The sequence below is a fragment of the Alexandromys fortis genome, unplaced genomic scaffold (assembly GCF_014885135.2).
Source record: "Alexandromys fortis isolate MF-2015 unplaced genomic scaffold, M_Fortis_MF-2015_v1.1 scaffold_157, whole genome shotgun sequence".
NCBI classification, from domain to species: Eukaryota; Metazoa; Chordata; class Mammalia; order Rodentia; family Cricetidae; genus Alexandromys; species Alexandromys fortis.
The window spans coordinates 1,217,421-1,240,854 of NW_026068041.1; the positions used below are offsets into that span (position 1 = coordinate 1,217,421).

The window sequence follows — 23,434 nt, forward strand, 5'->3', positions numbered from 1 at the left end:
ATACATATACATATATGCATATACATGTATATGTGTCTAGATATATGTCTACATATACACATGCATATGTGTTCATGTGTGCATGTATGTTTATGTCCACATATATGCATGTGTATATGTACAGATATATATGCCTATATATCTGCACACATGTATATATGTACATATAGGTATATATGTCTATATGTGTGTACTTACACACACGTGTATGTATATATATATGTATATATGTACTTGGAAAATTTTACAGTTTTGGAAAAGATAGGTAAGCCTCTTGATCTGTTTCTGCTTTGGACACAGTGCTCCAACTTAGAGAAAAGAACTGAAGTCAGCAGATATGCACATGTGTGTTGAGCTGTGGACCAGTTATGGGAACTGGGAGAGAAGTGTCTTCTGGTGCTAGGGGCCAGGACCCACTCCCAACCTCGTATTAACATCCTTGTAGATATCCTAATTCCTAGTGCCCCACCAACATTGAATACTTCCAAATCTTGGTCTTGGTGCACAGCCCTGGTGAAAACTGGCCAGCACATTCAGTGGCCAGGACAGGGACTGGCCATTTCTACAACCTCCCTTTGTTGCCCTGTACCGTTGTCCAGTCTTTATCCCACTGCTGCTGGGCGCCTTCCTGGAGGAATAGTCGTCTGGCTTAATAGATGCCTAGTGTGAGCCCCTGAGAGGTGAGTCAGAGTGGGTGTCCCCACTCAGGCCTTCCAGGGTTCCTGGGGTTCCTGTCCTCTCAGGAGCACATACTGTGTGCTTGCAGAGAACTTACCCTCCTTCATCAGCCACAACTTTTGCTCCTGTGGCCTGGAAGTCTTGCTTGGAGGTGTGAACCTCCTGGGGCACAACCCGCCCCTCATTTCCTTGGCCACTGCTTGCATATGCTTCCATACGCCCTGGAAATACACCTACCCCGTTCCTGACCCTTGCTTCCATGGTGCCTCCTGCAGTCACAAACCATTTCATAGGCTTGCACATATGCACAAGCCTCGGTCGAGGCCCAGGCAGAGCAGCTGTACCCGCGGGAAGAGGGAGAGCTCCTGACCAGAGCCCCTAGGGCATGGCTGTGAAGCCCTAGCACCTTGCATTTTCTGCCCTCTTTGGGACTAGGTTGGGCTGAGCAGGAATGTACAACCTTTTAACACTGAGACATGACATTGTCACCTACAGAGTTCACAAGCAAGAACCGTGTGATTGTGTTATAATAACAAAATCACACACACATACTCTCTTGACACACATCCATTCTGTCTCTCTCTGTCTCTCTCTCTCTGTCTCTGTCTCTCTCTCTCTCTCTCTCTCTCTCTCTCTCTCTCTCACACACACACACACACACACACACACACACACCTTATGCTTTAAGTCAGTTTCTGATTGCATCCATAGCTGTCCTCGGCCACATGCAGCTCACAGGCTGCGGGATGGATAAGCCTGCTACAGTGTGTGACTCAGAAGCCAAGCATGTGACTTCATGCTGTTCTCTTCACCTCTGACCCTCTTTCCAAGATAATAATAAAGACAGCAGGGTACCTCCTCAGAGGGGCTTGGGTCAGTGAAGTGAGCTAATTCTGCCTCCTTTTCCCAGGTCCCAGCATAGAGCTTCCTCCCCCCCTCCCCTCCACTTCCCTGATCCTCTTTACACACACACACCTGACCCTGCTGGAGAGAACCAACCCTTCTTCCGCCTCCCTGTTTATTTCCAACAGACATTGGGTCATGCCTGTAGCTGACCTGAATCACTTCTGTACAGGGTCACAGAGCCATGACCCTGCTCCCCACCACGCTCCCCACCCCACTCCTCACCCCATCTCTGCCCTGGCCTCCACCGTGTTCCCCACCCTTCTTTGCCCTGTGTGCACCTGAAACATTTGCTTCTTCCCTTCCCCCCTGGTTCCATACCCAATAACAAGTGGGCTCCCAGGCTCTGTTGCTTTGTTCACGTGGCCCCTGCTATGCAGAAGCTCAGGGCACAGATCCGAGCGTGCCATCATGAGACCCTCTTGGCCCACTGCTCTCCTCACTGCAGCCATGATCACCTGCTCTGCCTGGATGGAGGGGGCGTGAAAGGCCTGATCATCACCCAGCTCCTCATTGCCATCGAGAAGGCCTCAGGTGTGGCCACCAAGGACCTCTTCGACTGGGTGGCAGGAACCAGCACCGGGGGCATCCTGGCCCTGGCCATTCTGCACAGTGAGCATAGCCTTTGGGGTATGGTGGGATGGGCAGGTGGGCCATCTGCCCTCATAGGTTGGGGTACAGAGCTAGTTTAGGAGGGTATTATGTCTTGGTGGTCTTCAACCACCTCCACACTCCTGCAAGCCAGAAACCATAGAACCTGCCAGCTTCTGCCAGTTCAAAAGCCTTTGATGGAGTGGGCATTTCTGGGGTAATGAGTGAGTTGCAGGATGCCAGAGTCCTGGGCTGTTTAGACAGTCAAAACTCTGGCTGGGAAGAGGCACATGGCACAACCGTGGGAGTACCCAGGCCAGAGTATCCCCTAGACTCTCAGTCCATCACCCCCAGGCCACTAGCCTGCCTCCTTTGATCTAGGTTTGCAGAAGTACAGACATTTGGTTAGCTGGAGTTTGCCACATAGGGCCAGCAGCATTGCCATTCAAGTGGCCTGGCATCTGTCTCCTCTGGGGAGTGATTGAGCTTGAGTCCTGGCTTCAGGAGGCTCCTGGTGAGACAGCAATACAGGCACCTGGGCATCTGCTGGGCACTGGGGTGAGGCCATGGGGTCAATCTAGGGACTTTCGGGAATATGGGTATACCCATCCCAGGGAGCTGTCAGGGGCCATTCCCTGCGGGGCTCTGTTTGGAGCTGCGGGGGCTCGGCCATCAGCAGCGATCTATCCGCAGATGCTTCATTCAGGAGATGATTGTCACCCTGGCTCTGTGGGGTGAGCGCAGAGGGACTCTGATAACCATGATGTCACGCTGCAATCAGACCAGAACCAGGGCTGTCTTCAAGGAGTCAGCCCAGCTCTCCCGAGTCCCTCCTGGCCTGTGAGAGGAGAGCTACCTCAGAACCTGCTCTACCCATAGTGCATGGCGTCTTCCTGCAGAACAGGCAGAGGTCCCAGCCCAGCCTCAGATGGGAAGACCTGAGGCTGGAGTGAGAAGTGCCCAGTTAGCCTCAGACAGGCACAGTCCTGCTTCAGCGGGCCCCTCTGCTTGCACACCCTGGGCTCTAAGGAGCTTGTGAGATGCCTGGGCACCTCCTCCCCCATAGCCTGTCTGGCCCACAGACTCAGAAGACAGCCTGTTCCTCTTTCACTGTGACAGGGAAATGGGACTAACTTCTGTGCCATTTTGTATCCTCGAGGCTCTTTTTAGTAATACAGATTTAAGTAGCGAGCCCTGTAAGGGGCTTTCTGCTTGTATGGCCAGGTTTTATAGAAGGGCCTAGAAGTTCATGTTGACAGATTTCCTCCTTCACCACCTCCTGCCAGCGCCTGCCCATGCTTCCTGAAGCTTGCAGCTGCTTAGCATGCTGTCATCCCACAGGGGCCTGCACATCACCCTAGGGTCTCCAACTCCTCATGTTTTCTTTCTAGGTAAGTCCATGGCCTATATGCGTGGTGTGTACTTCCGAATGAAGGACGAGGTGTTTCGGGGCTCACGGCCCTATGAGTCTGGGCCCCTGGAAGAGTTCCTGAAACGGGAGTTTGGAGAACATACCAAGATGACAGATGTCAAAAAACCCAAGTAAGCCATGTTCCCCACCTGCCCAAATCTGGGGAACAGGCCAGCACTTCATCCCATCTAGATGAGAGACCCCTGAGAACATGGGGAGACTGTCTGCATGAATGGAGAGGAGAGGGACCGGGAGGGTCAGAGCTGGGTGGCCTGGAGCTTCCTGGAGAGAGCAGGGCCTGCTTCCTCCAAGCCAGCTGGACCACTTTGGCAGACGTAATGAACTCCTTAACCTTTCGTGGGATATTGTCACACTAGACCGTGCTTGTTCCCTGACCCGTCACGTGGCATCTTTGCTGGACCAGCTCGGCAGTGCCCATGGAGGGGAAGGAGGAGGGCCACCCCAGGGCAGCTGGAAGAGAAGTAAACTAAACAGCAGGCAGGGAAGCTGCTAAAGAGGCCCCAGAAGAGCCTGCAGTGTGCCACGGCTCTGAAGACAGGCCTGCAGCAAGGCCCATATCCTTGGCCAGGCTATGAGCTTAAAAAGGCAGGAACATGGCAGCCTTGGTCTCTGCAGCCCTGGCCTCTAGCACAGACAGGCCATTGGACGGTGTCTGTCAACCTGCTGAGTGACTAGGAGCAAGAGAGGAGGGAGGAAAGGGAGCGTGAGCAAGGCCCAGCAGCTTAGGGTTGTTTTTTTCCAGCAGGAGGGTTGTTTCTTCCTTCTTTCTTTTTAGCTTTTTGAGACAGGCTCTAGTTGTATGGCTTTGGCTGTGAGCTATTGTCTAGATTAATGACTGATACGAAGGGGCACAGTCCACTGTGGAAGGTGGCACTCAGTTGGATGAGAAAGCAGGCTGAGCAAGTCAGCAAGCCGTGCCTAGCTTCCCCGAGAGCTGTAACCTGAAATTACCCTGTCCTCCACGGTGTTTCTCACAGTTTCTGTCATCTTAACTGAGATGTGTAGTAGATTCAGTTCTGAAGTTCACTGTTCAAGTTTGAAAACCTATCTAAGTATGAGAGGGGAACCCTGGAGTCCCCCCACGATTAGTTTTTCAGGGCCTATGTGGTATTTTATGTATATTAGTGTTTATGAAATTAGGGACTCTAATATTTGGCACATAGTTGCCGTCTGTTGTCTCCCTTGGAGGCAGTTGGTCTCCTCTGTGTAGATTCTGCCCGTTGCTAGCCTGCTCCGTGTTAGGATGCAGATGTTGCAGATGTGGATTCTTCTGTTATGTTCGTGTGCTCTGCCAGGGTTTGCCCTGGCATCTTTCAGGTTTTGGAATCCTGAGTCATCACTTTAACTTTTTTTTTAAGTTTTTTTTTTTATTATGTATACCTCCATGTATGCAGGCACCCCAAAAGAGGGCACCAGATATCATTACAGGTGGTTGTGAGCCACCATGTGGTTGCTGGGAATTGAACTCAGAACCTCTGGAAGAGAGTCAGTGCTCTTAACCTCTGAGCCATATCTCCAGCCCAAATAACAATTTTTTTTTTCAAGACAGGATTTCTCTATAGATTTGGAGCCTGTCCTGGAACTAGCTCTTGTAGAGCAGGCTGGCCTTGAACTCACAGAAATCCTCCTGCCTCTGCCTCCCAAGTGCTGGGATTAAAGGCTTGCGCCACCACCACCCAGCTCATTACTTTAATTAACTTTTGTCTCTGCTAGCTCATTACCCTCCCGCCCGTCTCTCTCCTTGTGTGTTTTTCCTCTGTAAATTAGGTTAAGCTCGTATTAAATGCATACTTATTGTCTCTAGATCTTTTAACTTCTCTTGCATTTTCTTTTTTAAATTTTTAACATTTATTTTAGAGAGAGAGAGACAGAGAGAGAATGAACGTGAACGTAGAGGTCAGAGGACAAGTTTAGGATTGTTTCCTTCCAGCAGGTTGGTCTTAGGTTGTCGGGACTTGCAGCCAGCTGAGCCAGCTAATCAGCCAGCCCTCTCTTAAATTTTCTACCTTCTTTCTCCCCTTTTTTTCTTTTTTCTTCTTTTGAGACAGGATTCACTATATAACTCTGGCTTTCCTGGCAGGCTGGCCTCAAACTCACAGAGATCCACCTGCTTCTGCCTTCCAAGTGCTGGCACTAAAGGTGTGTGCCACTGTGCCCACCTTCTACCATTTGATCTCTTTGTGGTGCAGTCTGGTTAGTTTCTTACCTATTTTCCAGTCCACTGATTCTCTCTGTTGCTTGGTTATTTAACCTATCTGCTGATTTAAAAAAAAAAAAAAAGTTCATGTATATGTACATATGGGTGTGCATCCCCCACCAAAAAAAAAAAAAGCACTCTTTGGTCTTCAAAGTCATTACCTGTAATCTCCTGTCCCCCCCAAATATCACGAGGCTTGCTCTGCAGTCCCTGCTCAGTGACAGAGTGCTTGCTTAGTGTGCTCCCAGCATTGCAGGACAACAGAGATGTTAGGACGCCTGCATTTGTTGTTTGCTGTTCTGCACACAGCAGCACTGTGGTCCGTTGCAGCCCGTGCATGTGCTTTGCCATCACTAATCTGCCTTGACTGAGTGGCTGTCTTCCGTCACTTAGCTCTGTTCCCAGCTCTCATGGCGATCTCTCCTGTGTGCCCCTCCCTGTTGGGATGTTTCCTGTCTGCCCTGCTTCTTAGTGTGAAAATCAGATTCTTTGAAACTCAGAGTGGCCCTCCCTGCAGAGGGTTCTGTGCCATCTCCCAGGTATGCAGACTTGCCACCATCGCTGCCACTTTCATTGACTGGGTGGTTGTCATGGGAACTCTGACTTTCCCCAAGTGATGTGGACACAAACTAGGAGTTCACAGGCAGGCTGGAAAGTCTCCCATTAGACCTTTGGTGGATTTTGGCCCTCGTGTATTCATCTTGTCAGGGGTCCCATCCTTTTAAGCAATATTTATTTTTTTCATTGTGAATGTGGATGGGTGTGGATGCCCTCAGAGGCCATGGATTCCCTGGCGCTGGAGTTACAGGTGATTACGAGCCTCCTGACATAGTTGCTGAGAACCAAACTTGGATCCTCTGTAAAAGCAGGAGATACGCTAAACCACCCAGCCGTTGTCAGCTCCTCTCAGGCTTTTACGACTAAAATCGGGCTGGAGAGATGACTCAGTGGTGAAGAGCACTGGCCGTTCTTCCAGAGGACCGGGTTCAAGTCCCGTCCTTCACTGACACACGTATGCTGCTATTGCAGTTAGATCAACTCTGTGACAGAGTACACAGGGTGGCTAGCTGCCGTGGTGCTGAGAGCGGCCGGATGAATGTCCTCTCCAGGGAGGGGACTGGAGCTCACAGAACCAGGCCTCTGCAAGGATCTGAACACACCCTAGTTTCCCAGAGCCTATGCCTGGGCTTTTTATGTCCCAGGGTTAGGAGGAACCTTCCTTTCTATTGTTAGTTTATGTGTGTGAATGTTTTTCCTGCGTGTGTGCCTGTGGACTACATACATGCGTGGTGCCTGCAGAGCCCACAGAGAGCCTCAGATCCCCTGGCCTAAAGTTATAGATGGTCACGAGCCGTCCTGTGGGTTCTGGGCCCTGAACTCAGGCCCTCTTAAAGAGCAGCAGGTGCTCCTAACTGCTGAGCTGTCTCTCCAGCCCCAGCATGCAGCCTGCTGACTGCTCTCAGCGGCCTTTCAGTGCCGGCTTCTACCCAGCTGAGTAGTTACACTGTTGCCTTGTTTTTAAACCGCTGGCAGCACGCTGAAGGCTCTGCCCCAAACCTTGCTTTTCCTTACCTCCCCTCTATCTTGGCATTCATGCCTCCCAGTAAGTCCCATCTTGGGTGTTCTTCATTGGCCCTGCACTCGGCCGGCACCCTTGGAGTAAGGAGTCGCAGCGTTATGGCAGCTGGCTTGCCAATGGATAATGATATTCCTGGTCATCTATTTTAAAACAGATGCTGCCATTGGTTCTGAGCAGCCTGTCTGCTGTCCTGGCGACCTTCTGGGGTGGGTGAGTTTCCAGAGTGGGCTTATTGGATAGAGTGAAACACCTGTGAGTAAGGCAGGCGCCATTGGCCAGATTCCCTCTGAATCCGCCCCAGGTTCACAGGAGATGCCAGGGAGAAGCCCACTACGAACAGGGTCCAGGGCATGACCCTGGATAGGAGCTGATGGGCGGCAGGGCCAGCTCTCCTCTGTTGCTTCCTACAGGGTGATGCTGACGGGGACACTATCTGACCGACAGCCAGCGGAGCTCCACCTATTCCGGAATTACGATGCACCAGAGGCCATTCGGGAACCTCGCTTCAACCAAAACATTAACCTGAAGCCACCGACTCAGCCTGCAGGTCAGAGCCAACTGTTTGCTGTGTCCATGGGAAGAGCTAGCTGAGGCTGGAAGGGGGTAGGGAGTCACAGACGGGGCACTGGACGCCCTCCCACCCACATCGCCATCTTGGCTGGCTAAGGACAGCTGTTGCTGGAGGCTGTTAGGAGCAAAGAGGCCCCGGGAAGTCCACAGTGACAAACAACCGTTCATCGGGATGGCAAGACCCAGCAGCAAGGCCTTATGGGTCCTGTTTCTAAGACTTCCTAGTTCCCCTCTTCCTGTACTGAAGGGACAGGTCTTATGTCATTGAGTCACGCTCTTTTCCCACCCCTAGACCAGCTGGTATGGCGGGCAGCCCGGAGCAGTGGGGCAGCCCCAACCTACTTCCGGCCCAACGGACGCTTCCTGGACGGTGGGCTGCTGGCCAACAACCCCACGCTAGATGCTATGACTGAAATCCATGAGTACAATCAAGACATGATCCGCAAGGTGAGGGCATCACCATACACCGCTGATGAGAACAGGCCGCTTTGACACGTCTTTGCCCGTTTACAACCTTCAGCAACAGTCATATCTCTCACTGGGCCTCTCTGATGGGTACTGTCCGCGGTAGGAGACTTCTGAGGCCCCATCCACGCTGAGTGCAGCGAAGGCTGTGGTCAGGGCTCACACCTGCTGGGAGCACCTGCTGGGAGTGGGGAGGGCAGTGTACAGCGGCTCGCCTGGTGCTACCCGGCTGGGCACGCTCTTGCCTTGCAGAACTTACATCCTGCTTAGAGACGCCATAAACAGGAGACTCTCCTGTATGTGTCGAAGGCAGGAGGAGGAGGGGGCCTGTGTGGGAGAACTGAGGTCTGGGCAGGGCTCCTGAGCGTGGAACCTGTCCTGAGGCAATGAGCCAAGGGCAGGCAGTGGCCCCCAACCAAGTCGTGAGAGCAGGGTAACAAGGCCTGTGCGCCAGGAGAAGTGGAGCAGCGCTGTGGGGAGCTGGCCCTGCCCCATTCCTCACTTCCACTAGTAGCAGTGCCTGTGTGAGTGCCCTGGGCACTTGGGATGCCATCGCTGTGCGGTGCTGCAGAGGCACCGAAGTCCAGTACAGCCCTGGAGCACTGAGATGCACCCTTGGCAGAGACGGGTTCCTCAAGGAGTTCAGTCTCCGATTTGTCCAGTCGAAGTCAGGGTCTATTAAGGATGAGGAGCTGGGGTCCCTGAGTGGGAAGGAGTTCCATCAAGGTCACCCAGCAAACTGGCAGCAGAGCTGGTTGAGCAAGTACAAGGCCGCCTCTAGTCAGAGCCTCAGCACCCACTCCCCACCACGTGCCCCGCAGGCCTCTTCTGTCCTGAAGGTGTGGCCGTCATGCTCACACCAACTGTCCCGGGGAGAGCTGTAGGGCTGTTCAGGATTCGAATCTGGGCCTACTCCTGTTCACAGCCTTGTCTCTGCCCCTCACAGCCTTGTACCCAGCCTTGGCCTCTCTCTGGCCTGTGGAAGTTTCCTTACTACCTTTGTCCTCCTTACCACAGGGCCAGGGCAACAAGGTGAAGAAGCTCTCCATAGTTGTCTCTCTGGGGACAGGAAGGTCCCCTCAAGTGCCTGTAACCTGTGTAGATGTCTTCCGCCCCAGCAACCCCTGGGAACTGGCCAAGACTGTATTTGGAGCCAAGGAACTGGGCAAGATGGTGGTGGACTGTGTGAGTCGGTTTTCTTCCCCAGACCCTTTCCCTCAGGGTCCACCTCTGCCAATGCCCGCACACACTGCCATGTCCGTCCCTGCCAGCTGGCTCTGGGGGACAGCCTGACCAGGTCCCACCGGGGTTTCACATGTCCTTTGACTGCAGCTCTCTGTCTGTACGCAGCTGTGTGGAAGACCAGATGCACAGGGAGGGGATGGGGGGCCCTTTGTCACCGCCCTCACTGCCACTCAGAGGTCCTGAACGGATTCCACACAGTTAGGCCAGTCACCGAGGCCCAGAGAAGTGGACCTGTTCAGATCACTCTGCTGATGAATGACTAGAACCCAGGGATCTCGGAGGGTGGGTAGCAGGGTGCTGTGGCTCGGGCTTATGGGGCCTGTTTTCCTCAGTGTACAGATCCAGACGGTCGGGCAGTGGACCGGGCCCGGGCCTGGTGCGAGATGGTTGGCATCCAGTACTTCAGGTAAGCTTCGGGTCTGGCCTGACTCCACTCAGGCCTGGCGAGCCCCACCCACCCCCATGTCGCCAACAGAGGTCCTTGCCCACCATCACGTGATGAGACTCACTGACACACATAACTGCCAGCCCTTGATCTGGTCTCTCCCAGCTTCAGGGCAGTGCTCTGTTCCCCAGCCCCTCCCCAGCCCAAGTTCTTGTCCCCACCCAGGCTGGGCATGCTGGGTGACCCTCTCCTTTCTCCCAACAGGCTGAACCCCCAGCTAGGCGCAGACATCATGTTGGATGAGGTCAATGATGCGGTGCTGGTCAATGCCCTCTGGGAGACGGAGGTCTACATCCATGAGCACCGGGAGGAGTTCCAGAAGCTTGTCCAGCTGTTGCTGTCACCCTGAGCCCCCGGGCCCTGCTGGCAGGGGTGGGCCAGGTCACCCAACACACTGAGGACCAAGCTGGGCCAGGCAGCTCCGTGTCCACCTGAGGACTGGGGCTCAGCGCAAACAGTTCCCCACAAGGCACCTCTCCTGACCCACCTGCACTTTGCCACTCCAGGCTGAAAGCCCAGAGTCCCCTCAGCCCTCTTACCAAACTGTGAAGGACAGCTGGCTCCCTCAACTTCCCTACATCTCAGTGAGAGCAACACTAAGGTGCCCAGTGTGACCAGAGAGTTCTCCCAGGTTCCCTGGCCACGGCAGCCCACCCCTTCCTCCCTCTTCCTGAAGTCAGGGACTAGAGAAATGGGGTTCCACCCCATCATCAGGTGAAATCCAGGCTATTGAAATCCAACCCCATTTGACTTTGCCCCTCTACACCTGCCAGCCACCCCACCCCTGCAACCACCCCACCTTAAGAGCCCTGCCAGCTCCCAAAGGTCAATTCTGTGCACACACTCTTCTCTGGAAGGAGAGTGGGCAGGGGTTCAAGGCCACCTCAACTGTGAAATAAACGGGTTTAGTATCAAGTTCACCTGTGTAGTGTGTGCTGTAGTAGGGTACTGCGTCCCAACCCCGCTTCCTCAGACACGACCGGGACACCCTCTTCTCTGGCCCTGATCTAACTGACAATGGAGTGGGCAGTTAGTGCCCAACCCATCAGCCCAGGGAAGCTTATGGGAACCTCATTTGAGGCGTGGCAAGGGCAGAAGGTCTGCCCACATCCTGGGTAGTGAGAGAAGAGGGCTGCACTCTGCCCCAGCTCTGTGGGACTCGGGTTCATGTCATCCTTGCTCTGACATTAGGAGGCGGGGAATTAGGGCTGGGGAGGAAACTCAGAGGTGAAGTACTTGCCCGGCATATATGAGGCCTTGGGTTCCATCCCCAGCACTGGGGGCAGGGGTGCTAAGTGGTCAGGGTCCCCCTCAAGGCGTCGGGTCCCAAGCAGAGATGAGGCCTGTCAGAGCAGTAAGTCTTCCACGTGGGTTTAGCTCCAGGATGCGCCAGCTTGCTCCAGCAGGAAGGTACATGTCCAGACCTAGAGGGTGGGCAGGGCTATATAAGGACTGAGGAAGGACTGGGGGCTCCCAGGCACAGGGCCTTGAGTAGGAGGTGACCTGGGAAAGTGGCTCATCCACGCATGCCCACCAGTACACGCCCAGATGGTAAATAATTGAAGGGCCGGTCACAGGAGCCCGCCTGCGTCATAGGATGCCTTCCCCACAGGGTCTGGTTACGCCCCAGATCGCATTGACACCCCCTGGCTGGTGAATAATTAAGCAGCCACCCCCTTCCAGACAGGACTCCATCTGCAGGCCCCGCTCCACAGCTTCCTCGCGGCCTGCTGCCTGAGAAGCAGAGCACTGGGGACCTGTGGAGACTTACCCCAGCACTCCCAGCCCTGCGAGATCCACCGGCCTCCTCAGTTCCAGCGCCACCTTCCATGGCCCCTGAAATGGACCAGTTCTACAGGTCCACTATGGCCATCTACAAGGTGAGCTCATGGGCCATGGCCAGCATGTAGCGGCCAGGTTGGCTCCAGGACAGAGGGAGACCCAGGTGTGGGAGTAGAGGGGCGTCTTTGGGAATTGTATGCAGCACCCTTCCCCATGCATGCCTTGCACAGCCTCACCTGGGAGGCAGCAAGTAGCCAGCCTATTGGATAGATGAGAAACCGAGCCTACAGAGGTTAAACGCTTGTTTAAGGTCAGCAAGGGAAGAGGAAGCACTGCCGGGATTGGAGTCAGGACCTAAATTGGAAGTGTCAGGATTGCCTTCACTGTCCAGTGTTCTCCAGCTGGCCACAGCCCAGGGTGGTGACCCAACCACACTGTGGACCCCAGGGGTCTCTTTGCACATGGCAGTATGCGGGGTGATGTCAGCAGCCCCAGGAATCTATTCTGGTGAGGCCTGGGCACAGGACAGGCTGCACTGTGCCACCAGAATCTATTCTGGTGGCAGCAGATTGCTGGGCTTCATTCAGCCAGTGAGACCAAGACAACTCTGAGGTTCTTCATGTCAGGAGGGAGCAAGCCTCTCAGGGGCAGGTGTGTGGCAGAAGCTCTCTGCCAGGGGCTCCTGGCTTGGGTCTGGCTCCCCAAAGATGCCTCTGAGACTCTGTAGGAGGGAGCCAGGATTCTGGTGACCTCAGAGGTCAAGGCGGACTTCACAGGGCTAGGTGCCTCTGTCCATCTATTTCTTTCCACCATGGCCTGCATCCTTTCCCCCTGGTCCAGAGCATCATGGAGCAGTTTAACCCTGCACTGGAGAACCTGGTGTACCTGGGCAACAACTACCTCCGTGCTTTCCACGGTGAGTGTCTGCTCTGGCGCTCAGCCCCTGCCATCACTGGGACAGCAGCCCACAGCTTAGCACTCCTTCCTAAGTGCTGGGCTCACCCTCAGCCCTAGGTCCCACAACCCACCCGTGTCCCACACACTCCGAGACGCTTTCCACACAGCCCACTCCTCACTAGGTTCCCTGCCCTTAGCTTTACAGTACAACTACCCACACCTTCGTGAGCACACAGGTTCCTGCGGCCCTCCCACAAGACCCATGGGGACGGTCTTCCTCGGCCGCAGACACCTCACCCAAGGGTACCTTCCCCCATCCTGCCACATCTCAGTGTCCCCCTGCACAATCAGGAGCACAGACTGAGCACTGGCCTGACCTTTCACCTCTCCTGCAGCTCTGTCCGAGGCAGCTGAGGTGTATTTCAACGCCATCCAGAAGATTGGGGAGCAGGCCCTGCAGAGCTCCACATCACAGATTCTGGGTGAGGTTCTGTCCTCTTCACCCTCCACCCTCAGCCTCTGCCTACTGTCGCAGCCCAGCTCTTTCCCTATGGCTTTATTTGTTTGTTTTGGTTTTTTTGAGACAGGTTTGAACAGACAGAGTAGCCCTGGCTTTGTAGACCAGGCTGACCTAGAGATGCGCCTGCCTCTGCCTCCCGAGTGCTGGGATTAAAGGCGTGCTGGCCTGGCTTGCCTGTGTTCTTATTGTCTCCTCAGGTCTAGGGCGCATGTGGCCCATGCTCTGGGGTTCATTAGGGCTTCCTTCTGCACATGAGCCTTCCTAGAAGCCCCCACCTCAGCACAGGCCTGTGGCCAATGCTGGGAGTCCCACCTCTCATGTTTGCACCCCACTTCTTCCCTTACCCTCCCTGTAGATCAGAGTTACCAAGTCTTGAGACAGATCCATGTGTGAAATCCTTGGACTTTGGTCCCCAGTCCAGCCAGAAGTGTTCTGACTGGCTTCTGGCACAAGGAAGGCAGATAGAGCAGGCTCTCCACACTAAAGACAGCCCCTCTTGCCTCCAGGTGAGATCTTGGTTCAGATGTCGGACGCTCAGCGGCACTTGAACTCAGACCTGGAGGTGGTGGTGAGTATCAGGCCCCAGGGCCAGCATCGCTGGAGCAGATGGGCGTCAGCTCAAGAATGAGGCCCAGAGGCTGAGGGGATAGGCGCGAGTGGTAAAATGCTTGCTGTGCAAGCCTGAGGGCCTTGGGTCAGGCCCTAGCACCTTGTAAAAGTCCAGGCATGCCTGTAATCTCAGTGCGGGGACGAAGATCCTGGGACTCGCTGACCAGACAGATAGTCTGTGAGTCGGTGAGCTGTAAATAAGTGAGAAACCCTTTCTTGAAAAAAGCTAAGGTGGCCATGGAGGAAGTGACTGCCTGCTACTCTCTAGCTTTCTCATTCATGCACATGTGCCCCCCACATATGGACACATACAATCCCACACATGCCTATACCAGAGAGAGAGAGCACCGGCCCGCTCTCAGAACTCCGACTAGGGTTCCCTTCTTAGACTCCGCTGGCCCTTGACAGTATGAAGGCAAGTTGGCCTGGGGGAGCCTCAGCAAATCAGCTGCCACCGCCTTTTCTGTCCCATTTTTTCGAGGAGCTGAGTCTCAGGGTCTAAGGGGCACTGCCCCCTGTTCCAGAATGAGTGGAGGAGCTGAGAAGAGAAAGGCCTGCAGCACCAGGCCCAGGACATAGCCCTTCCCCACCACGCTCCCCCTCCCAGCTCACATAGCCCTTCCCCACCACGGCTCCCCCTCCCAGCTCCCTGTAGCAGCCATGGGGATCTGAACGTGCCGCTCCATAGTCTTGGAGAGCGAATCCAAGTGCCTTGGCAAAGACCTCAGGCCTGACACACCCAGCAGCCGTCCACTCCCGAGTCCCAGCCCTGCAGTCTGGGACAGGTGCCCCTTCCCCCAGCAGGTTCCGTGCACCCTTTCTTCCTGGCACCAACAGATGCTTCTGTTTGCTCCTAGTACATGAGAGTGAACGCAGGAAGCTAGTTCAGGCTCAGAGCCCGGCTCCACCACTTACTGGTTTTGGTACCCTTGGACTCTGGACCTCAATTTACCTACCTTAAAAAAAAAATGGAGATAATCACATTTCCTGGTAGTACTCCCTAGTGGGGGTAGAATGAATCAATAAATTGAAGCTGTTTACTACGGCTGGGGTTAGAGCTCGGTTAGAGTAGAGTACTTGCCTAGCACAGGTGAAACCCGGGTTTGATCCCAGCACGCCATAAAACGGGCATGGTGGTGTAGACCTAGAACCCCAGCACTTATGAAGCAGAGGCAGAGGGACCAGAAATTCAAAGTCACAGCCAGCTGCATAGTGTGAGACCTTGTCTTAAGAAACCATTTTCCTGGCAGGGTGAGCCCTGGGTTCTTGAGCTGGTCTATGGGCTAATGAGACTTTAATCTGTCTATGCCTGCTCCTCTCGGCTACAGAACCAGCAGAGGCAGGGGTCTTCTTTCTTTGTAGCTCCAGGTCCTGTGGGCTCTAGGCAGGGTTTCCCCCAATGTGGAAGGAGACTGAACCATGGGAAGGGAGTGGAGCGTGCTATTGGAGGAGAGATGGGAAGCTTCCCAGAGGGCGCAGGGGCAGGCAGAAGCAGACAAGAGTCTGGAAGCCGGGCAGAGTGGAAAGTGGGCATATCCTGATGGTGAAGCGGCCTGGGAAGACTCAGAAGGGGATTTTGACAGACAGTTCCTGGTTTCTAACTTGTGGGGGCCTGAATGTTAGGGTACCCTTTGGGGCTCTGTTTGACACAGAGGCCAGTTTTCCTAGTGGAAAATGCCTACGGTACTATGGTGCCAGGACTTCACAGACACTTGGTAGCACAGCACTAAGTCCCCAGCACATGCTTAGACTTGTCCTTGGTTATAGAACTTGGCTCTCTGTGCCCCTGTGGTTCACCTGGGCTGCACAAGTGTCACCCAGACCCACTCTGTAAGGAGAGCTGCCTCTCCAGGTACCAACATCTTGGCTGTGACAACTGGGTAGGGCCCCCAGCCAGAACCACACCAAGCAGGTTGTCCCTTTGGTTCTCCATTCCCTAACGATCCTGGGCACTGTTTGTTGGAGGTGGCTGGGATACAGACAGAAATCTCGCCCTCCCACAGCGAGGCAAGACCAAAAGGACAGCCAGGGACCGTATGTGCTCCACAGTAAACTCAGACCTTGCAGTGGAGAAAAGGGGTACAGGGCAGGGAGCTTTCGGGAGGATTGCAAAGCCATGCCGAGAAAGGGGTGGTGGGGAAGACCTGGAGGAGCTGCGGAAGTTCCCCCAGGGACCGGAGCACAGGCTACAGTAGCAAGGAGCCAGCGGAAGATGAGATGAGCCAGTAGCAGGGCCATGGGGGCCATTGGCAGCCACTGCTCTCCAGAAGTGGCACTATCTCTGGCTCTTTGAGTAAAGAGGAGACAGGCTCTGGCTTAAATCTCTTTCAAAACTTTTAGATAGCAAAATTAAAGATAAATTCAGCGAATGTCGCTATGATAAGATGATGCGGTCCAGCGTCATCATTCGCTTTCTGGTCTAGAACTCAGTCTGTCCCCAGACCCGGGCACTGGAAGCCCCTCCTGTGTGCCACCAGACCCACAGCCTCCCCTCCCTGCCCCCACAGCAGTGAACGTATAAGCTGGCACTTTTTCAGTTTGCCCTCAAAATCCAATCCCAAGACCTAGAATGTGAGGTCTTTCTTCGTAAAGACAGGGTCTCTCTGTGTAGTCCTGGCTGCCATTTCTTCAGGTCTTTTTTAAAACGGACTTCCCTGAATTTGCACCCTTTCTTTTTGTTGGCTGCTGAGCACCTGGGCCCCTTGGTCTGACCTCCCAACTCCCGGGAGTCTCTGCCTTGTTCCTGGCTCAGTCTGGTGGATTTTTCTGGCCTTGGGTCTTTCACCCCAGACTTGATCTGGGTCCTTCTGTTGGGGAGCACCCTGCTCTGTAGACCCACTTATGAATGGGGTTCCCTGGCACTGCCAGTTGGCTGAGGAAGCATGGTTACCTAAATATGTCTGTCTTAGTTAAGGTTTCTGTTACTGTGAAGAGACACCATGACCATAGCAGCTCTCATAAAGGAAAACATTTAATTGGGGCGTCTGCCCTGTAGACAGGTTTAACCCATTATCTTCATGGTGGCGTGTAGGCAGACATGGTGCTGGAGATGGAACTGAGATGTCTACATCTTGATCCACAGGCAACAGGAAGGGAACTATGTGTCCCACACTGGGTGTAGCTTGAACATTAGAGACCTCAAACTCTGCCTCCATAGTGACACACTTCCTCCAACACAGCCATGCCTACTCCATTAAGGCCGTACCTCCTAATAGTGCCACTCCCTATGGGCTAAGCATTCAAACATAGGAGTCTATGGGGGCCATTTCTATTCAAACCACTGCAATGTTTATAGAGTTATGATTTCTGTCTCCGTGGCTACCTACCACATGCTTCACATTGTAAAGGGCAGAATGCCCTTCTCTCCCATCAGCTCTCAAGACAATGAGTACTGACTCTCCACCATCTTCCCCTAAAGGTAACCCAGTTGCTATTAATGTGCATGAGTATGTGTCTGAGAGAGGGTATATGCACGTGAGTGCAATTGCCCATGCAGGCCAGAAGAGGGCATCAGATTCCCTGATGGTGGTGGTGCAGGCACATGAGCGCTGCACAGTGTGGGTGCTGGGAACTGAACTCTAGCCCTCTGCAGGAGCAGTGTGTGCTCTTAAAGGTTGAGCCATCTCTCCAGTTTTAATTTTATTTTTTTAAAAAGGATTTATTTTTACTTGTATTTCTGTGTGTATGCCACATGTATTCAGGTGTCTTTGGAGGTCAGAAAACAGCATCAGGTCCCTCGGAGCTGGAGTTAAGAGGGGCTTGGGAGTCACCCCGTGTGGGTTCTGGGCACAAAACTCGCCAAACACTAACAAGAGCAGCAAGCACTAACCACTCCAGCCCTAATTTGAGCAGGTTAGTGGTTTCAGCCCCTGTGTCTATTTTGGTCCTGAGCAACAGCTGTCTCTGTGGAAGGTCTTTAGCCAGGGAAGTCTGGATCTCCAGCATCTGTGCACTGTAGAGAGGACCCTGGACGTTTGCTGGCTCCTGTGCTCTGTCCTCATCCCTTCCTTCCTTCCTTCCTTCCTTCCTTCCTTCCTTCCTTCCTTCCTTCCTTCCTTTAGAGTGGACTTGGCCGTTTCTCCACACAGCCCTGATGTTTTTTATTCTGATATTGTTTTTAAGTTTTGTGGCAAGTGGTATTTTGAGATCATAATCTAGACACTGGGAGCATTGAATGCTCCAAAACTCATCATTAATTCTGGCCTTTCTCAGTGGCCTGTGCTATACATAAGCACATGGAGAGTCACGCACTCATATCTGCATGCATGTACGTATGTGTATCTATGTGCATATACACGTTGCTCTTGGGATAAAATGCCTGGAGCTTCCAGTTCAGCCACAGTGTTCCAGCAGCTTCTCCGTCACACCCCTGCCTCCATCATCCCCCATCAAGGGTCCCTCTTCTTGGGCGTGTGCAGAATGAAGCATTAGAATGTCCTGCATCCCACATTGCACACAGCAGCCTTGGAGCAGCTATTGCTGGCCGCACGTGTACCGTTCTGGAGAACAGTTGCAATGGACTGTGTGCACTCTCCAGCACCCTGAGAGCTGTGGCTGTCATCAGAACATGCCACACCTGCCCCAGCTGTCTCTGCTTCACCTTCCCGCTGTGACCTGGCAGTACCCACCAGACAGTGTGACTGTCCTTCAACAGCTCCCACAGGAAGAGGATCCCGGGACAATGTTCTCTGAGTTTTGCTGCTTGGTGGCATTTATTCTTGTTATAGTAAAAAGATCACTTTGTCTCCCCCCATCCTTTCTTGCTCCCACCCCACTCCCTCCATTTCTTTCCCTCTCTCCCTTTCTTCCTTTCCTTGGAGTATCTTCAGTGTTTTTCTTGCAGCCCAGAACTCTGAGCTCTGCTATAGAAAAGTCTGACTATCCAGGTCTTCACTTGTTCTTTTTGGCTTAGATGTGTGATCCCCATTTTCCTTTTCTTAAATCTAATAATTTTTTTTTCTAGAATACATTTTGAGATTGATCAGTCTGGGTTATTTTCTGTTATGTGATGTACATCTTCCGTGTGTGTGTGTGTGTGTGTGTGTGTGTGTGTGCATGCAAATGCCCAGGTGTGCTCGTGCGTGGGTGGACCAAAGGTCAACATCAGTGACTTCTGTCTCCCTCCACCTTAGTTTCTGATGCACAGTCTCTCACCTGGAGCACCAGTTTAGCCAGTGAGCCCAGGGATCCACCCACCTGCCTGCCTCCCCCAGTAGTAGGATTACAGGAGCATCACATGCCAGATGTTCATGTGGGTGCTGGGTATCCAAGCTCAGGCCCTCATAATTAAGCAGCAGGCACCTTACCAACTGGGCCATCTACCCAGGCTTGAGATGTAATTCTTCAAAAACTATTTTTAGTTCATTTTATGCATCTGAGTGCTTTGCCTGCATGTGTGTCTGCACACTAATGTGTGTGCAGTACCTGTGGAGGCCAGAAGAGGGCATCCTCTGGGCCTGTAGTTATAGACAGGAGCCTCCCTGTGGATGCTGGGAACCAAACTCAGGTTCTCTACTGGAGCAGTTAGTGCTCTTATCTGCCAAGCCATCTCCCGAGCCCCCTTCTTTATCCTCCTCCTCCTCCTCCTCCTCCTCCTCCTCCTCCTCCTCCTCCTCCCCCCCCCCCTCCTCCTCCTCCTCACCTTCTCTGATGTCTCTTGTTTTGTGCTAGATGTATGAGGCGTGCCCAACAAGCGCTAAGGCCAGAGCAATCGCGTCAGTGTCTTCCTCCATCTATGGCTGTCCTATCACCTAGAGTCAGGATGTCTCCCCGAGCCAGAAGCTCAGTTTTGGCCAGGCTGGCTGGACAGTATGCTCATGGAGCCTGCCTCTGTCCAGCCCCTGCCCCAGTGCTAGGGTTACAGACACGCACAGGGATTTGAACTCAAGTCCTGAGCCGTCTCTCCATCTCCATGCTTATTAAATATATCATTTCAAGTTATTTATTTTTTAATGATTTATTTGTTTTTATTTTTATGTGTGTTGGTGTTTTGCGTGTGTATGTGTCTGTGTGAGGGTGTTGGGTCCCCTGGAACTGGAATTACAAACAACTGTGAGCTGCTGTGTGGGTGCTCAGAATAGAACCTGGGTCCTCCGGAAGAACAGCCAATGCTCTTAACTTTTGAACCATCTCTCCAGACCTTCAAGTTTTTTTTTTTGTTGTTGTTGTTGTTTAATTTTGCATTGTTTCTTCAGGGGCCCCTGTTATCTATTGTTAGACCTTTAGGACCAGTCTTTAAAATTAGCCTTTTCCTCTTGGGTACTTGACATTTTCTGTTGTTTTTGTTTGTTTGGTTGGTTTTTGTTTTGTTTTTGAGACAAAGTTTCTCTGTGTAGTCCTGGCTGTCCTGGAACTCTCTTCATAGACCAGATTGGCCTCAAACTCACTGAGATCCTCAGGCCTCTGCCTCCTCAGTGCTGGGATTAAAGGCGTGCACCACAGCAGTCCTAGTGACTTTTTTCCCTCTTTTTTAATATTTATTTATGTGTGTGGATGCATACATGTGCTATGGTGCATGTGTGGTCCGTGGGTCCATGTTGGTTTAGTAACTGGAGCTAGGTAGACTGGGGTTGTAGACGTAGCCCCCACGCCGCCCAGTTCTGTTACTACTGTTGTTATATCATTATGTGCCTACTTTATGACTTACAATTTCATGTGTTGTGCGTATGGATGCTTCATTCTGTCTTAGAGCCTAGTGACTCGGCTGTGTCTGTGCCCACGGTCTGCCTCTGTAGCCCCATGTCACCAGGTGGGTCCTTTCCAGCCAACAGCTGTTAGCTCTGGGCCACCAGGAAGAAAGCCGCTGAGAGCTCGCAGAAGTCCTTTGTGGATCTGTGATTTCCTTTCTGTTGGACGGCGGGGAGTGATATCTTTGGGTCAGAGACTGACATATGGTCAGTTTTGTAAAGAACTCTGAAGACGTTGTGTCCCACCATGCCGGGCAAGCATCCCTGCTGCTCAGCTCCTTGCCAGCATCCTTGCCGTCAACTGTCTTCTGTGTTGTCCTCTTTTGGTTATGGAATGTTCCTCACTGTAGCTTTGTTTTGTACACCCTGGATGACCGTGACTTTGATGGGCTCACTGGACATAATGTGTGTGGTCTCTCACGAGCATGCGCTTACGTGTTTTGCCATTTTTATCGGGCTATACTCATTGTTGACATTTTATTTTGAGACAGGGTCTCAAGATGTAGCTCTGGCTGGACCCAAACTCACGGATCTCTGCCTGCCTCTTTCTCCCAAGTGCTAAAATTACAGGAAAATGCCAGCATGCCCAGCTTATAGGAGTTCGTTGTATAATCAAATTATGAGTCCTTTGTCAGATGTACAAATCCAATGACTGCCTCTTCCCAGTCTTAGCTTGTCTGTCTGTCTTTTCTTTTTATTTTTATGGACAATGTTTGCAGTGTCTTGCTGTGTAACCCAGGCTGGCCTTGAACTCACATCAGACTCCCCATCTTAGCCTTTCCTTCATGAAGACTCCAGACATGCACTCCATACCCAGCTGTCCAACCGTCTTTCTTTTCTTTTTTCCTTTTTATTTAATGCTTTTATTTTCGAGATTACATTATCTCCATCTTCCCTTCCCTCCGTCCAAACCCTTCCAAACTCTCCTCATTGCTTTCACTAGCACTGAGTAGATGGTCAGAGTTCCAGGCCCAGGCCCGACTCTCCTCTTGTCAAGCAGGTCTGAAGTCCAAGAGGACACTGTTGGTCCGGACCCATGTGCGCACGCCACCGCTGCACCCTGACGGTTATCTGTCATGCTGTGCTGCCTGGTTTTATGGTTTATTGGTACCATAACTGAATATCTGTTTGTTTTGTTTTTATTTTATGTGTATGGGTGTTTTGTCAGCTTGGAGACCAGAGGAAGGTGTCGGATATCCTAGGACCAGAGTTAGAGATGGATGTGGGTGATGGGGATTGAACCTGGGTCCTCTGGAAGAGCAACCAATGCTCTTAACCTCTGAACCATCTCTCCAGCCCCTCTATTCACCAGGTCAGGTAGGTAGCAGGAGGATCTCTGAGTTCAAGGCCAGCCTGGTGTACAGAGTGTGCTTCAGACCAGTCAGGGCTACACAGAAAAACCATTTCACAAGAAATTATATATAACACACACGTTATATATGTGTTGTATACGTTACATGCATGTTATATGTGTTAGATATGTGTTATATACGTTGTATATGTGCTATATATGCTGTATGTGTGTTGTGTGTATGTTGTGTATTGTTATATATATTATGTGTGTCTTATGTATATGTTGTATGTGTGTTATGTATATGTTATATAATATATGTGTTATATATATTAGTCTTATTAAATTTTTTTTACTTATTTCATGTGTATGAGGGTTTGCTTATATGTGTACCTGTATGCAATGCCCGTGGAGGCCAAGGAGGGTGACTTATCCCCTAGAACTAGGGTTCTAGATGATTAGGAACCACAGTGTGGGTACTGGGAACTGAACCCAGGTCTTCAGCAAGATCGGCCAGTGGGTTTACTCCCATACTCCCTCCCCAGCCTGGCCAGTCTTTGATGAGCAGGAATGTTCAGTTTTTGTAACTGGTTCATGCTTACCTCCTAGCTGAGAAATGTTTGCTGCCCCATGGCAACGGTGTCACTCTGTTTTCTTCTGGATACTCTTTCTTCCGGGATTTACATCTGTTTCTGCCCCTTCTCAATCAGTCCTTGAATGCAGAGTCAGTGTCCATGCATGCGCGTGCACACACACACATATATACACACATACACACGCACACACACAAGCACACGCACACACACGTGCACACACACACACACACATGCACGCACATGCATGCGCACACACACACTCTGGGGATCATCAGATGTCCAACACCACTGACAACTCTCCTTCAGTCAGCGGCAGACACAAAGTCCTGACTGGAAACTGACTAGGTGCCTACGGAGGTCCCGTCTGGGCTCTTGCTCTGTTCCATGCTGGCGTTCTGTTCAGAGGCCAGTCCCATGCTGTCTCCCATATAGCTGAGGGTGAGGTGAGACCAGGCAGGCTAAGAAAGTCACTTCTCTTCTTTGAGAGCATTTGCCGGCCGAGACCCCTTTCCATCTGTCTATTTATCTATGTATCTATCTATATATCTGTCATCTATCTATCATCTATCTATCTATCTATCTATCTATCTATCTATCATCTATCTATCCTCTATCTATCATCTGTTTATCTATCATCTATCTCTATTATCTATCATCTATTTGTTATTTATGTATTATTATTATTATTTTATTTTGGTTTTATGAGACAAGGTTTCTCCATGCAGCCCTGACTGTCCTGGAACTATCTCTGTAGACCAGGCTGGCCTCAACTGACAGAGATCTGCCTGTCTCTGCTCCTGAGTGCTGGGGTTGAAGGCGTGCCCCACCACCGCCCAGCTTTTTGTTTTGTTTTTCTCTTTCCATTTATTTATAACCCACGAACGTAGCCTGTGGATCTTTAGGAAAGCCTGCTGGAATTTGACAGGGATGGCTGGGGGGGAGGGGAGG

General features: G+C 52.1%; 2 protein-coding genes across 5 annotated transcripts in view; both read left to right on the plus strand.

The window, feature by feature from the left end:
- Positions 1-11,025, plus strand: part of Pla2g6 (phospholipase A2 group VI) — a 22,855-nt gene extending 11,830 nt beyond the window's left edge. For both annotated transcript variants that reach the window (XM_050165726.1, XM_050165727.1), the window contains 7 exons: positions 2,030-2,193; positions 3,564-3,714; positions 7,791-7,927; positions 8,243-8,397; positions 9,433-9,600; positions 9,993-10,066; positions 10,310-11,025. In XM_050165726.1, the coding sequence (XP_050021683.1) occupies positions 2,030-2,193; positions 3,564-3,714; positions 7,791-7,927; positions 8,243-8,397; positions 9,433-9,600; positions 9,993-10,066; positions 10,310-10,454 (994 nt within the window). In that variant the 3' untranslated portion in view covers positions 10,455-11,025. The remainder of the gene's footprint in view (positions 1-2,029; positions 2,194-3,563; positions 3,715-7,790; positions 7,928-8,242; positions 8,398-9,432; positions 9,601-9,992; positions 10,067-10,309) is intronic.
- A 688-nt stretch (positions 11,026-11,713) lies between these two features.
- Baiap2l2 (BAR/IMD domain containing adaptor protein 2 like 2) overlaps positions 11,714-23,434 on the plus strand; it is a 30,726-nt gene continuing 19,005 nt past the window's right edge. For 2 of the 3 annotated variants that reach the window (XM_050165528.1, XM_050165529.1), the window contains exons 1-4: positions 11,714-11,985; positions 12,728-12,803; positions 13,180-13,266; positions 13,811-13,872. In XM_050165528.1, coding sequence (XP_050021485.1) covers positions 11,935-11,985; positions 12,728-12,803; positions 13,180-13,266; positions 13,811-13,872 — 276 coding nt within the window. In that variant the 5' untranslated portion in view covers positions 11,714-11,934. The remainder of the gene's footprint in view (positions 11,986-12,727; positions 12,804-13,179; positions 13,267-13,810; positions 13,873-23,434) is intronic. The other variant, XM_050165530.1, reaches the window with a different exon arrangement.